The sequence below is a fragment of the Rutidosis leptorrhynchoides genome, unplaced genomic scaffold (genome assembly GCF_046630445.1).
Source record: "Rutidosis leptorrhynchoides isolate AG116_Rl617_1_P2 unplaced genomic scaffold, CSIRO_AGI_Rlap_v1 contig444, whole genome shotgun sequence".
Classification (NCBI taxonomy): Eukaryota; Viridiplantae; Streptophyta; class Magnoliopsida; order Asterales; family Asteraceae; genus Rutidosis; species Rutidosis leptorrhynchoides.
In genome coordinates, this window is record NW_027266677.1 from 18,427 (window position 1) to 34,331 (window position 15,905).

Below are 15,905 nucleotides of genomic sequence, written 5' to 3' on the forward strand. Positions count from 1 at the left end.
ATGTATTTCCAGCATCCAGAGCCCAAATCTCAACTCAGTCTTCTCTGCTTCCCCTGCTTTTTGGTTTTGGAATTTCTAACCTTCACATGAATTAATTTTGTTTCATACATACAATGATGAATCAAAAGCACTAAAGTTAGAGCTTTCCAACTCTAGAATGTAAAACCAGAATTTTTTAAAACTTTATTGGATATTGTTTATTTCAATTTCATGTTTTACTACAGAGAACAAGCTGGTGATACCATACATTATTACATGAAACCAGTTGTAACTATGGAATCAAGCATCCCTAATTAACACAAGCTGTAATTGTAACAGCCATAAACTTGTCCACGTCAACGCCAGCGTTACACATGTTTGCAAATGCTCTTGTGTATCTCTTCCCATAAGTAGATAATTTTCCACAAGATTTCTCGTAAGTTTTAACCTGTTTGAACCAAATGAAAAATATTAGACTTTTCGATAGAGTCTGGCTTAATTTGACGAATTGAATTTAATCAATTTATTTAAAAAAATAAGAAAAAAAATTATATATACCGGGGTGTTTAAGCAATCCCAGTCGTCCACAAGAGCTTGTCCAGGAGATCGAACTGATGTCAATATCCTGTCGTGATCATTTCCGAATAAAATGGTTGCGATTTGGTTCATATTAGAGTCGACGACCTTCCTTTGACTGATTTCATCATAAAGCTTCTTTTGAGCTTCCATCTTCTCTTTTGAGTCTTCTAGAGCCTTGTCAAACTAATATATGGAATGCAATCCCACAAAAAGTGATCAGTTGACATTTTTTTTTTTAATAAAAAAAGAAAAGTTAAATCTACTTTCGTCCCAAAATAGTTGTCGATTTTTACATGCATAACAGAGGTAGTATACCTTGGACCCTAAACCCTAAAACACTATATAGATGAACAAATTATATTATATGTATAGTATACCTTGGATTAATGCAGATATAGGAGGTCGGCATCGTATTGAGAAACATGTCGGGAACTCAAGGTCGGAGAAGATTGAATGAAAGCTAGTCGACCTTTGTTAGCTGGATCTGTGCCAATGTAAGATACAGCAAATTCCTTAGCAATTTCCAGATTCCCATGTTGCATTACATAAGAAATAACACCCTTGTGTTCTAACGTTTTTTGTTTAACCTGCAAATTAACCATGGAAAATTTAAGTTAATTATTTATTACATAAATTCTTGAGATAAATGAAAAGTAATCGAAGTTGTAATATATATACCCTTTCGTATTGGGTCTGCAAAGTTTCTTTACTCTAGTCATGTACCTCGCTAGAAATCATTAAAAAAAAAATCAACATAGTGTCATGTGATCAAGTAAAAATACACATATTTATGCTTCAGACAAACAAATATTAAAAATTATTGTATGATTTCCGATAAACCAGATGTCGAACACATGTACAGTTCACGTAAGAGGAAATGACAAACCATTGAGTCACACCATGATCGGCGGTAGTGGGTAGATTAATTGTTTATTATCAGCAAATATTAATTAAATGAGATGAGTAAAGATGGAATTAATCATATTCAAACCTGTCATCTATCAAGTAAACACTAAATCGATCTCCCAAACAAGTGGTATATTCTGGTGGAGGTCCTCTATCCAGGACATTAATATGTCCTGGGCAATATGTTGCATAGCTTTGCTCACGTGCATTTGCAGATGTCACTGCATAGATGTTTATGTTACTTGGTAATAATCCCTCGAACATGCTCCCTCCCTCGCAAGCTTCCAACTAAAACACCTAAAATTATACGAAAACACAATTAAGATATAGGAAAATACAGAAAATTTCAACAGTAAATAATATCATAAGATCATAATCATTAACATGCCATCTTTTTGTACGTTCCGGATCTCGATTTTTCCTTCGACACATTTGTAAGACCTTTGGCGGAGACCCTTTCACCAACCGGCAAAGCTGAAATTAAGTCAGGTGGATGGATATATGTATATGTGTGAGAATCATGAATATGAATAAATATGTGATGTAATTTTAAAATTAAAATTTCGAGTCATAACCAACGCCTGTTGGCCGAGTGGTTATCCAAGTTGATTTTATTGTGGAAGTAGTAGGGCCGCCCTCCGTAGACACAATTACTAGAATTGTGAGTTGGAGGACTATCACAGCCCCTTTATGGAGTCCAAATCGATGGATGAGTGAAAAAAAAAATAATAAAAAATCGACTCCTTAATTAAGAGGAAAAGCTTCATACAAACAAATAATGGAGAACCATGGTCAACATAGTAGATGAAAAATAGAGTCCTCTGGACTTGTTGCTAGCATTTTTCCACTCCCTCCTGTCAGAGCAGTTTTGTTTCCAAGAAGCACAGCATAGAAAGTCCTAGCATTACAATCTTTTCCAGTATAATCCTACAAGTATATATATTTAAAAGAGAATAAAAAAATTGCTTCTTAAATAAAGAGTGAAAATACCATAATAAGTTTTTTGGAATAAGTAAACTCGATAACTAGATAGATTAGGACACCATTAGAGGGCAAGACTTACGTACGCTTCTTTACGTACGCTACGTACGCTTCTCTGCTTTAAACAGTTGTACTGTTGGTCAAACGTACAACCGTTTAAAGCAGAGAAGCGTACGTAGCGTACGTAAGGAAGCGTACCTAAGTTTTTTCCACCATTAGATCATATAGAAATATATTAGAAGCTGAGAAATGAATAAATTAAACCTTGGGGACTCCTTTGTAAACATCAGTACCATTAGGTTTGTTGATGATGACACCAGGCCTAGGATTTTCTTTATTATGTGCAATATCATCGTACATAAATACAATAATATTCTCATCTTTTAATCCTCCCCTTTTCAACACTTGATATGCATGACATACATTAGCCTACAAAAAATCAAAGTATTTAATTTAAAAATTAATTCATTATTATTCTATATCAAATCATTATTTTACTGTATTTTAATAGATGTTGTTTTGACTTTTTATATTCATTTAAACTTGATGTATCTAGTCATTAATACAGTCTACATACATCAACTTTTGAATAAATCTAAAAAGACAAAACGACATTTATTAAATACGGAGGGAGTATGAATAAGTCGAACTATAATTTAATTAGCTCATAATCATAACCTCACCTGGTGTCTATAGTTATGATAACCTCGCGATCCTAACACCAAAACAGCCCATTGCTTTCCAATAGGATTAGTTTTTACATTTGGTTTCGCGTTGAATGCCTCAGTAAAATCCCTTGATTGACAATAATGAACAGAATGGCTTATTAAGAAAATGAGAAGAATCTTGATATTCATCCCATGGTAATTCATTTTTTTAGGTTTTAGAAATGAAAAATATCGAGAGCATAGGCAACTTATATATATATATATATATATATATATATAGTGTTGAGATGGTCAATTTTTTATTTTTTTATTTTTTTTTTGAAAATATCTTCTGAAAATTTTAATAAATAAATTAGCTCTATATTAATGCACATCAGCTGTAAATTTAATTGTAGGATTGTCTACCAAAGAAAGGATTAAGATAGCTACTTTCAAAAATCAATTGGTTTGATTTCCTGATAATTAAGTCGAGATTTTTCTGTAAAGATGGGCTGGGCTGTCACTAGTTAGTGGCAATAGTAATGATGCATGGACCATGAGTAGACTTGGAAAAATGAGCTGTTAGGCTAGGCTCAGGTTCGGCCTCCGCAGGAAACGAGTCGAACCGAGTCTAAAAAATTTCCTACTATCAATGTAATGATGGGTCAAGCCACTGCCTAGCCGGGCGTCAAAACTTTCCTACTATCAATGTAAATATATATATATTGATATAAATACCTAAGGAGAACAAAATTCTTTCAAATGAATAGTTGGTTTACTGTTCAAAACACTTTTCGAAATGAGATACAAAGTATTGTTGTTCTCACTGTCCATTGACTTGAGCCGTCTAATCTTCCACTTCGAACAAATCCAGCCACGAAGAAAAAATGGAAATTATTTCGTCCCAAAATTGGAATTTATCATCCAGCTTTGGGGATAAAATTATCATTTAGCATTCGAATTTATATGCACACTCCCTGTGGCAGGAAAAAAACTCCACTGGGGGCCACGCTCCATGCGTGTAACCAACCAAAAATGACCGCGTATCACTCATCTTCTCTCCCCTAAATAATGGATAAAACTTAAGTAGGGAGCTGTTGCGTTCGTTTCCCGCTTTGCTCCAAGCTGTCTCAAGCTGCTTTGCTTTAGTTTGATTTTAATATCTTTTCCTTGCTTCATGGAGTATATAGACAACTACTATTTTGGATTAAAATAATATTAAAATCATATGTGCGGTTAATTAACTCGAAGGCGTCTTTGTCAATTGAACTGTGCAAGATCGCCATCTTCGACCTGTTCAATTTCTCCGGTGAACTGCGAAAGGCCCGATAAGTTCGAATCTCTGGAGTCCCACCCATCGAGGAGACAGCGTTCCTCAACCCCTTCAATTTCTCCGCCGGTGGAGGATCGGAGTTATTCCGATTATAGGAGAATTGGAAAAGAGCCTGGATTATTAGAAGAAGAAATTATCAATCCAGATCTGATAATTGACCATTTCGAAATATTAACAGATCTCCTTAATAACTATCTTGAATTAAAATCTCTTGATCTGCCATGAAAGGAGAGATCCAAACATAGACGAACTGTAAATAAAAAAATGGAAACATACTGCTGACATTTTAATTTAACCATAGTAACAATTAAATTAATATTTAATAACCATAGTTAGTATATGAATACTATACAAGTGATGGAAATGAACATAAGAGATTTCTTGGAACAGCTTGAAGCAGCTTGGAGCAGCTTGAACCATATCTCAAGGAGTGAAACGAACGGAACCTAAGTGTTTGTTATGTTTGGTTGGTTACAATTATAACAAAATCAAACACCAATTAAACGGCAACACTAACTAATGTTAACCAAGCTTCTACCATCATCTCCCTTATTAACTATCTCCATTATGAAAGCCACCACTGGACCCTATTAATGCGTCCACGAATTGCCTATAGACCAAATCGACAACTATGAGGGCATGACCTAACTTTCTCCCACGTTAACACTCTTCAACTATAAATCGAAAAATTGAAATTTGAGGCTACGATATCTAAGAAAGATGAGGCGAGATCTGGTGTTGGTGGTGGTGGTGGCCAGCGTGCAGTTTGGTCTTAATTTTGATATAGTGGCTTGATATGGTGGTGTTGCGGCGAAGGTCGACTAGATTTTTGAGAGAACGACCAATTCCACGTGAGTTTGTTGAAGCCATATAAAGAAGACACGGAGGAACCAGATCGGGGAAATCAAAGCGAGCACCATTCGGCCAATTCCATTCCTATGATCGGGAAGTCGAAGAAATTCTAAGCCACCAACTTTCGTCCAAGGGGAAAGTGGGGCTTGAATACTTGGTGAAATGGAAGGGACTCCCGGAAAGTGAAACGAGTTGGGAACTTCAGAAAAGCATGTGGCAATTCGAGGACCAAATCAAGGAGTACCATGATTTGCTTGCGGCTACGAGGGGGAGAATGTCATATTCCGAGCGCTTAACTCTCCGGAATGTTTTAAAAACCACCGGAATGATCGAGATGGGTCCGGAATGTGGTAGAATCGACCAGATCCGACCGGAACCGACAAGAAGACTCTGCACCGTGCTAGAATTCTCCGGAAGGATCCATACACTTGTAGAAAGCTCCTACACGTTCTAGACACTCTAGAACTCTCCTGTACATACTCTAGAATGGTCTTGTATAGAAAACTCTAGAATAGTTGTAGCCTATATAAAGGGGTGAACCCCTCATTTGTAAGACACACAAGAATTGAGAGCAATACAAAGTATTTTCGTTCTTAAGACTTTTCTCTACATTCCAAGTCATTTTTCAAGCTCTTAAACATTCCTAAAGCTTCCGCAAGAGGTCTAAAGGTTGACTTAGCTTCCGAGGGGCAAAATTAGCTAAGTGCCGCACATACTTAGCCGAGAAAACTCTAAGTACGTGACAGGTGATATCAGAGCCTCGCTCGAAATGGTCGGAAACGATAATAAAAATTGTGGAGAGGAACATGGACAAGCAATCCAAGAGTAAGAGGGATCGATCTGTTGATCCTACGCTTGGTGCACGACTCAACAACTTGGAAGAACTTGTAGCCGGAGGGGAAGAACGGTTCCAAGTAATTGAGCTGGGATTGGAGAAACACTCACGGAATGTGGTGGATCTCGGTGAAAGGATCGCTCATGGGGTTGACGATCTACAATCCGAATTCAAGAATCTAAGCTTGGGTCTGAGCTCCAACATGGGGAAACTCGAGAAGAAGCTTGCAAAGTTCCGCGAAGAAGTTCTTGTCCGCAATAACGTCTTCAAGGAAACGATCGACGAGGTCAAGAGGGATGTGGAGATGCTACATGGAGAAAATGTGATGCTGCGCAATGAAGTGAAAAGGCTTTCGCTTGATCACTCCACCTTGCAAGCTACGGTGGTAGGCTTGGTGTCGGAGATGGAGCAGATTAAGATAGCCACACAGGGAGGGAACATGCCGTTGATCACTCAACCAGCGGCTAGGGTGGAAGTCCCAAGCCAAAGCACTACAATGGGGCTCATAGTGCAAGGGAAATTGATAATTTCCTATGGAATATGGAGCATTATTTTCGAGCTATGGGATACTTGGATGACGCTACGAAGCTCAATACGGCTTCGATATACTTGTCCGACCTCGCTATGCTATGGTGGCATCGGAAGGTTGAGGACGTCCAGAGGGGCGGCTATACCATCAAATCGTGGGACGAATTCAAGAAAGAGCTCAAGGCGCACTTCTATCCGGAGGAAAACGAAGCTCGTGCTAAGCTTCGAAAGCTCACACAAAAGGGAACTATCCGAGAGTACATCAAGGAGTTCTCCAAGCTTATGTTGGAGGTGTTGGACATACAAGAGAAGGATGTGGCTTTCATGTTCATGGACGGGCTTGCTGGTTGGGCACAATTAGAACTCAAGCGTCGGGGAGTTCAAGGCCTTTCGGATGCCATTGCCGCTGCCGAGAGTCTTACGGACTATCGGAAGCCCGAAGAGAAGAGGAATCCGAAAGTTAACCAAGGCAAAGGTGGGGGAGCAATCAAACCATCAAGCAAGGAGAGCCAAGGGGCCTCGTCCAAACCTTGGAAAGGGAAGGAGCTGCCGCGAGGTAAGGATTCCGGATCCAAGCCCATTTCTTGCTTCTTATGCACCGGACCTCATCGGGCCATGGAGTGTCCTATGCGAGCCATGTTGTCGGCTATGATATTGGATAAGGAGCCGCCAGATTCGGAGGACGCCAAGATTAGTTCTCTCCGCATTCTTAGCGCTGTCCAAGCGAATGTGGATGAGGATGAAGGTGGGAGCTTGTATGCCGACGTGTATGTTTCAGAACAACGCCTTAAAGCTCTCGTCGACACGGGGGCGTCTCACGTGTTCATCAAAGAAGATGTCGCAGCCAAGTTGCGCCTCAAATGGAGAAAGGAGACCGCATTTGTGAAGGCTGTGAACTCTCCTCCGACCCCGCTAGTGGGCGTAGCACCGGGAGTGGAGTTGCGGGTCGGAGAGTGGGTCGAAAGGACTGACCTTCAAGTGTATCGGATGGACGACTACGATCTTGTCATCGGGAAAAAGTTCATGACCAAGATCAAAGTCGTGTTGGTTCCGTTCACTAACACGATGTGTATCCTTGATGGGAAAGGATGCACGGTTCCTCTAGAAAGGGAGAAGGGCAAACGGAAGACTCTTTCGGCAATGCAACTTCTCAAGGGAGTCAAGAAGGGAGACCCTACATTTCTAGTCGCCTTAAAGAAGGAGGAGTCGGAAGGGTCCGACGCGGTGCCAAAGGAGATTCAGGGAGTCTTATCCGAGTTTGCCGATATAATGCCGGATAAGCTTCCCGATAGGTTGCCGCCACAAGGGGAAGTCGATCATAAGATAGACTTGGTGCCGGATGTAAAGCCACCAGCTATGATCCTTACCGGATGGCTCCACCCGAGCTAGCTGAGCTACGGAAGCAACTTCAGGAGCTTCTTGATGCCGGATTCATTCAGCCATCAAAGTCCCCCTACGGAGCTCCGGTGTTGTTTCAAAAGAAGAAGGACGGGTCGCTTCGGATGTGCATAGACTACCGAGCTTTAAACAAGATCACGGTGAAGAACAAGTATCCGATCCCGTTGATAGCCGATCTCTTCGACCAGTTAGGAAAGGCAAGGGTCTTTACTAAACTTGATCTTTGATCTGGATACTATCAAGTCCGAGTCGATGCCGCGGACTTGGAGAAGACGGCCTGCGTAACAAGGTATGGCTCTTATGAGTTTCTAGTTATGCCATTCGGACTTACCAATGCACCATCTATCTCGACGATATTGTGATCGTTAGCCCGTCGATGGAGAAGCATCGAGAGCACTTGCGGATGGTCTTTCAAGTGCTACGGGAGAATGAGTTGTACGCGAAGCGTGAGAAGTGCAGCCGGAAGTTCCATTCTTGGGACACATTGTTGGGTACAGAAAGGTTCGGATGGACCCTAGCAAAGTCCGGGCAATCGAGCAATGGCAGCCGCCAAGCAAGGTTAATGAGGTGCGATCTTTCCTTGGCTTGGTTAATTATTACTGCAGGTTCATCTTGAAGTATTCGGAGATAGTGACACCTTTGACCGACTTGCTAAAGAAGGGTCGAAAATGGGAGTGGGACTCAAGGTGTGAGGCTGCATTCGAAGCCCTCAAACGTGTCGTGACCAGCGAACTAGTGCTAGCCTTGCCAGACTATGCTAAGCCTTTCGAGGTGCACACCGATGCATCCGACTTTGCCATTGGGGAGTGCTTATGCAGGAAGGGCATCCGATTGCTTTCGAGAGTCGGAAGTTTAATGACACGGAGAGATGCTATCCGGTCCAAGAAAAGGAGATTACGGCCGTAGTGCATTGTTTGCGGACTTGGAGGCACTATCTCTTGGGGTCCAAATTCGTGGTGATGACGGACAATGTGGCGACGAGTTACTTTCAAACCCAAAAGAAGATCTCTCCGAAGCAAGTACGTTGGCAAGACTTCTTGGCAGAATTCGACTATGATCTATGTTACAAATCGGGGAAGGCAAATCTAGTTGCAGACGCTCTTAGTCGGAAAGAGGAGCTCGCTGCCATATCACGGATATCTAGTCCACTCTTGGAGAAGATTAAGGAGGGCTTGGAGCATGATCCCACAGTCAAGGCACTCATGGAGCAAGCACAAGCCGGAAAGACTCGACGCTTTTGGCTTGAAGACGGCCTGGTGTTCGCACAAGGGCGGCAGATATTTGTTCCACGCTATGGGAACTTGAGGCGAGACATCATAAAGGAGTGTCATGACTCCAAATGGGCAGGACATCCGGGGATGCAGCGGACGGCGGCCCTCATCGAGGAGAATTATTTTTGGCCGCGAATGAAGGAGGACGTGGAGACTTTTGTCCAGACTTGCCTAGTGTGCCAACAAGACAAGACGGACCAACATCAATAAGCCGGATTGCTAAAGCCACTTCCTGTTGCGGAAAAACCTTGGGAAAGCATTAGCATGGACTTCATCATGGCGCTGCCCAAATCGGAGGGAAGTAGTTCTATCTTTGTTATTGTTGATCGATTCTCCAAATATGCCGTGTTTATCCCATGCTCTAGGGACTGTCCAGTGGAGGAGGCAGCGGGGCTATTTTTGAAGCATGTGGTCAAATATTAGGGCGTGTCAAGGACGATCGTAAGTGACCGCGATGCTCGCTTCACGGGAAAATTCTGGAGGAACCTATTTAAGCTCTTAAGGTCGGAGCTTAACTTCTCAACCAGTATGCATCCGCATACGGATGGACAAATAGAGCGAGTAAACCACTTATTGGAGGTTTATTTACGGCATTATGTGAGCACCAATCAAAAGGATTTGGCAAAGTTGCTCGATGTGGCTCAATTCGCTTATAATCTCCATCGGAGTGAATCTACCGGGAAGAGTCCATTCGAGCTAGTAATGGGGCAGCAGCCACTCACTCCAAACGCCATCGCATTAGGCCACACCGGGAACAATCCGACGGCTTCCGAGTTACGCAAGGATGGCAAGACCAGCATGAGTTGGCACATTCATCCTTGCACAAGGCAACCAAGCGCATGAAGAAATGGGCCGATAAGAAGCGAAGGGACGTGAACTATAACATCGGGGACAAAGTGCTCGTGAGACTTCCGCCAATGACGAGGACGAGGGGCATGAACACTAAGTTATTGCGGAAGTATGAAGGTCCATTTCCCATCATCAAGAAGGTCGGCAAACTTGCCTACGAGTTGGAAATGCCGCCGAGTATCACTTCTCATCCGGTCTTTCACGTGAGTTTGTTGAAGCCATATAAAGAAGACACGGAGGAACCAGATCGGGGGAAATCAAAGGGAGCACCATTCGGCCAATTCCATTCCTATGATCGGGAAGTCGAAGAAATTCTAAGCCACCGACTTCCGTCCAAGGGGAAAGTGGGGCTTGAATACTTGGTGAAATGGAAGGGACTCCCGGAAAATGAAACGAGTTGGGAACCTCAGAAAAACATGTGGCAATTCGAGGACCAAATCAAGGAGTACCATGATTTGCTTGCGGCTACGAGGGCGTCGCCGACTTAGGTGGGGAAGAATGTCACATTCCGCGCGCTTAACTCTCCGGAATGTTCTAGAAACCTCCGGAATGATCGAGATGGGTCCAGAATGTGGTAGAGTTGACCAGATCCGACCGAAACCGACAAGAAGACTCCGCACCGTGCTAGAATTCTCCGAAAGGATCCACACACTTGTAGAAAGCTCCTACACGTTCTAGACACTCTAGAACTCTCTTGTACATACTCTAGAATGGTCTTGTATAGAAAATTCTAGAATAGTTGTAGCCTATATAAAGGGGTGAACCCCTCATTTATAAGACACACAAGAATTGAGAGCAATACAAAATATTTTCGTTCTTAAGGCTTTTCTCTACATTCCAAGTTATTTTCCAAGCTCTTAAGCATTCCTAAAACTTCGGCAAGAGGTCTAAAGGCTGACTTAGCTTCCGAGGGGTAAAATTAGCTAAGTGCCGCACATACTTAGCCGAGAAAACTCTAAGTATGTGATAGTATGACCATGTGGTGTTGGCAAAGAAGTCTGTCAGATTTTGAGAGCGGCGGTGAGATCTGGTGGTGGTGGTGGATGTCGATCGATCGTATTTTCGAAGATGATAACTAGAAGAGCTTAAAATTTTGAGAGTCGCTACCTTTGTTGTCAACGTCGTCGTTAGTGAATTATGAGTTTTTTTTTCTTTCTTTTTTTAAGTGTTGACTGGATTCAATTTTCCACAAGCTAAACATATAAACACCTAAAGCTCTTCACCTAAATTTTGCCCCTAAATAATTTCGAAACTTCAAAAACTTGTATAGTTATAGATAGAAGCTGCGACTTGTGACATTACTATAAGAATCCAAGTTGTAGATCTGAATTTCTATAATCTAATGAGAATTGTTTAGATTTTTCCAAAAACTGAATTTCTATAATCTGGTTTAAGAAAAAACAAAAACTGAGTAGATTTAACTTAACATCAGATTTTTCCTTATAGTAATACAGATAATAATCAATGGTCATTGAGTTTATTTTTGGATAAGTAAATCCAAATTCTTTTGATACATATCCACTTCATCTCTCTCCTCTAAAATAACTTAGAAACTTTAAAGCCCTTCGACTGCAAACTGAGGTCGAGCAATTACAATGCTATTAGAGACAAAAAAAATATTGATACAAATTTTTTCAATCGAATGTGACACATGATAGTAGAGTCGTGACAATGTTATTTGAGGTAAAATGTATAAACCCTTAGCATCAAATGATCATATAACTTAAAAATTACGGCAATCCTATTAACAAATACATGTCTACAACTTGTCGTGGACCTTGTCCTAGTATATACATAATTGTTGAGGAACTTTGATTGTCCAAACCAAAAATTATTCAATCAATTACTATCTCCGTCTACAAATAATAGTCACTTTTAATTTAAAATTTGATATATCTAAATAATAATAATAACTATATACATCAACTTTTTAATGAATCTAAAAAATAAAAACACATTTGCTGGAAACAAAGTATTATTATTGGAGGAAGTGGGTTGGGAATCGGGTACGAACTATTCATATGGAGGCATCAATGAATTTTTGGGGGCTGTATCGGCAAAGGTGACCATTTGGGTTTCTTGGAGATTGTTGACAATGACATCCGGACAGAAAATCACAGGTAAATAATTAGGAAGCCGAAACTACATTGTTTTTATTAACTTGCTCAAGAAGGTACATGTACAGTCTCGTTTTAGAAGACCATTTACATTTTATATTTGAGGTCTTGTTTATTTATTCTCTACATATTGTGCCATAATACGACGTCGTCCTTAAGCCTCATCCCGTCTCTCGGAAGATGAACGAGAAGTAATCAAAGTAGTTTCCTGCACATTGAACTTGATTCTCCTAGCCTCCTCACGCGAAATTCTAAAGGCATTGGCTAGAACCTGCTCAGGAATTGCCCTGATGGCTGATGTCTTCCCGGAAAGAGAAGTAATCTTTGCATTGGCGTTCGTCTTGAATGATATCCACTCAAATCCGTCACTCTCAGCACGTTTCACCACGGCAAAGTTCTGAGGAAGAGTCAACAATTGTCCTTTTAGGACTCTGTCGTTGAACAATGTCCGGCCAAAGTTGTCGACTACTTGAATCCTAGCACTTCCTCTGATTGCGTACATTATGCTGTGAGCATTTTGGTTCCAGTGTGGTACCATCATCCCATTCTACACATAATAAAATGGGAGGAAAAAAAATCCTATCAGATTACAAATAGTCATATACCAATAGACAAGGATTAGTCTCCAACGAAAAGTTGTTATGCTTTTTTAGAAAATACTATCTCTGTTCTTAATTATCTGTCACTTTTCTATACATGATGCATAGGAAAGATGACTAGTAATTAGGGAGAGGAAGTACTTAATTATCAGTTTTCGTTATGTTTTTTTTTATTAAATACTTAATTTACCCTGTAGAGAACGACTTGCTCACCGCTGAGTCGTAGTGATCGGAGTATAGGAAGGTTAAAGCTATTGAGGGTACTAATACGGCCAACTTGTGGTGAATAGATATCGGCACGTTGTGGGATAGTTTTCGTTATGTTTTTTTTTTTTATTAAATACTGAATTTACCCTGTAGAGAACGCCTTGCTCAGCGCTGAGTCGTAGTGATCGGAGTATAGGAAGGTTAAAGCTATTGAGGGTACTAATACGGCCAACTTGTGGTGAATAGATATCGGCACGTTGTGGATCGCCGATGTTCTCGGTATGCCTCATGGTGCACATAGTCTCTTCAATGCCATTGTCATATCTTCCACCACGATGACTGAATTCTTGACGCTCCTCTTCCTCGCTCATCCTTGGAGGGCTAATGACCTTAAGATCCTCAGCTTTCAATTTCACAATGCTTCCTCTGTCGTCGTTTCGAGATTGAAGCCTCTTCGCAGTGGTTTCGTCGACGTTGAAAGCTTCTGACATGATTCTCGTGTCAAATCCGCAGAAAACGTTGTTGCATTCTTCTGAGCTGCCTTTGTAAGATTGTTCTTGTTCACGACTCTCCTGTTGCATGTATTTCTGAAGCTGCTTGTGCTCTTCTTTGGGGTTTCCGGCCAAATAGAATGACTGAAACAATTTAAATTACAAATTAGGAAATTGAATTAATTTAACGAGGATATCATAATATGATAATCTTAGTTAATTATTAACTCTAGGGAACTGATCAAGCTGGTTTTGGAAGTTGCTGGTGTCAAGTAGCTTGACAGCAACAACAGGTTGATCTCCATCGTTGTAACTCCAGAATGCAACTCCAGCTGGCAATGCGATGACGTCACCCTCACGGAATCGCCTAATCTTCTGGTGTTGTTCCTGGCTCTGGCTCTGCTGCCCTTCCTGATAAGTTTCAGCACAGCCAGGATGTATGATCCCATTGGATCCCTTGCCTGTCAATCATATTATAAAAACAATTAACTCAACATAAAATATGCTACTACTATCCCACAATTTTGCATGCAAAAATAGGGACGGATCCAGGATCGAACGTCGGGTGGGACCGAAAATAGTCATAAATATTTAGCAATGCATACATGATTTAATTTGGATGGATAGGTGGATTTTATTATCCATATCGAATTTAGCTAATGCTATTTAATCCCGATATATTTTTTTCTATAAACAATAGTATAGTCAAGACAATAATAATGATATTTGTATGCACTGCAGGAGAATTGAACCCAGAGTGGGTTTGTAAGTCTTCCATGGACTATACCATTAAGCCATAGCTTGTTATGATCTCTATATGTGAACTAATTTATATACTCTTTTCATGTAATTTAATTTTTTTCCAAAAATTGGGTGGGACCCTGGTCTCCCCTAGCTACTATATAGGTCCGCCTCTGTGCAAAAATTTGTATTTATTTTGAGATGGAGGTTGTATATAAAAATTGACAGGTATTTTGGGACACTGGTAATAATGAGATGACGTACACGAAATAATTTTATATGTACTTACCTTCAACAATGTACACGAGTTGAGGAACATTGGTGAATTCAGGCAAGGAAAGGCCATTGGGATGAATGGTCTTTCGGACAACAGCCACACCAGCACACTGGAACTGATCATGGTTAGGATTCCAGATCTCGATCATACCGGCTTCACTCTTGACACGGTCGTCAGGCTCCCGTGCATTCAATCGCTCGAGTTGACACTCATTCTAGAACTGAAATTTCTGAGTCCGAGCTAGGCAGCCGCTAATGAGAAAAGAAACTACAAAAAGAGAAAGAAAGAGTTTTCCCATGGCTGAGAAATATATAAATTTGATTTTGCTAATTGTGATACGAATTGGATGAAGATCATGGATGAGTATTTATAGGAAAGGGAAGTGTTAGAGAGAGTGACAGATCAATGGAAGGTTTTGTGACTAATTTCGAGATGCATGTCTACTTGAATCCTATGTCTTACACCTCAAAAGTTCGGATAGGGCAAGTGTCTGTAAGACTAAGAGATGAAAACAAAAATTAGAGATGAAGAGAAAGAGCTAGTTTCCAAAACATCTTTCTGTTTATATATGTGAGGGTTAATCAACGACAATGAATATGATCATTAATTAAGAGACAGGGGAGTAATAAGGTATTTATAATTCAAATCGCTATTTCATTAACATGAAGTGGGAAATTATTACAATCAAAGGAATTATAATTTTCTTTTTAACTGTAGAAATAACACATTCCATTTATGAAGGTTAAAGATAAGTGTATGATAAATTTCAGGTTGACGAAGAATTCTTTTATCCAACTCAGATTGTTCCTCAAAAAAATTTAAGCGACTACAGAATAACAGTTATTCAATAACAATTGTCAAAAGAAATCTTACTTCAACTATACTTCGTCCGTCCATTTTTAAATGTCATTTTCTATTCATTTCATCAAAATTAAAAAAAAAATCAAAATAACTTACATTTGAAATAATAATATATTTAAATAGAGTGAAAAGTCCAAATTAAAAGTCTTAACACATAATAAAAAGAGAATGGAGAATAATAAGCATTTTAAGTGATAATGGTATAATGGACAATTTCACTTCAAATTTCTAAAAATAACACTTAATAAGAGATAACAAAAATTATCAAAAATAACAATTAAAAAGAGATGGAAGTAATATATATATATATATATATAAATGTCTTACAAAGAAAACAAACATTTAGAAGAACTTCCATGTTATTAAGAAGATAAGTAAAATTATTCTGATTGGGGCCTCGAGCCAACAACATAAAATCTCTATATTGTTGTTATTGTCTGTTGCTTCACTTGAT

General features: G+C 40.0%; 2 protein-coding genes and 1 pseudogene across 2 annotated transcripts; 1 reads left to right on the forward strand and 2 right to left on the reverse strand.

The window, feature by feature from the left end:
- Positions 1-289: 289 nt before the first annotated feature.
- Positions 290-3,317, reverse strand: LOC139883748 (vacuolar-processing enzyme-like; annotated as a pseudogene).
- A 6,831-nt stretch (positions 3,318-10,148) lies between these two features.
- LOC139883750 (uncharacterized) lies at positions 10,149-10,646 on the forward strand. Its single transcript, XM_071867882.1, has one exon. The coding sequence runs from the start codon at positions 10,149-10,151 to the stop codon at positions 10,644-10,646; it is 498 nt and encodes a 165-aa protein (XP_071723983.1).
- Positions 10,647-12,429: 1,783 nt separating this feature from the next.
- LOC139883751 (11S globulin seed storage protein Jug r 4-like) lies at positions 12,430-14,888 on the reverse strand. Its single transcript, XM_071867883.1, is given in 4 exon segments — positions 12,430-12,822; positions 13,228-13,716; positions 13,801-14,033; positions 14,603-14,888. Coding segments are annotated over 4 exon segments (1,401 nt in total).
- Between the last annotated feature and the right edge of the window lie 1,017 nt (positions 14,889-15,905).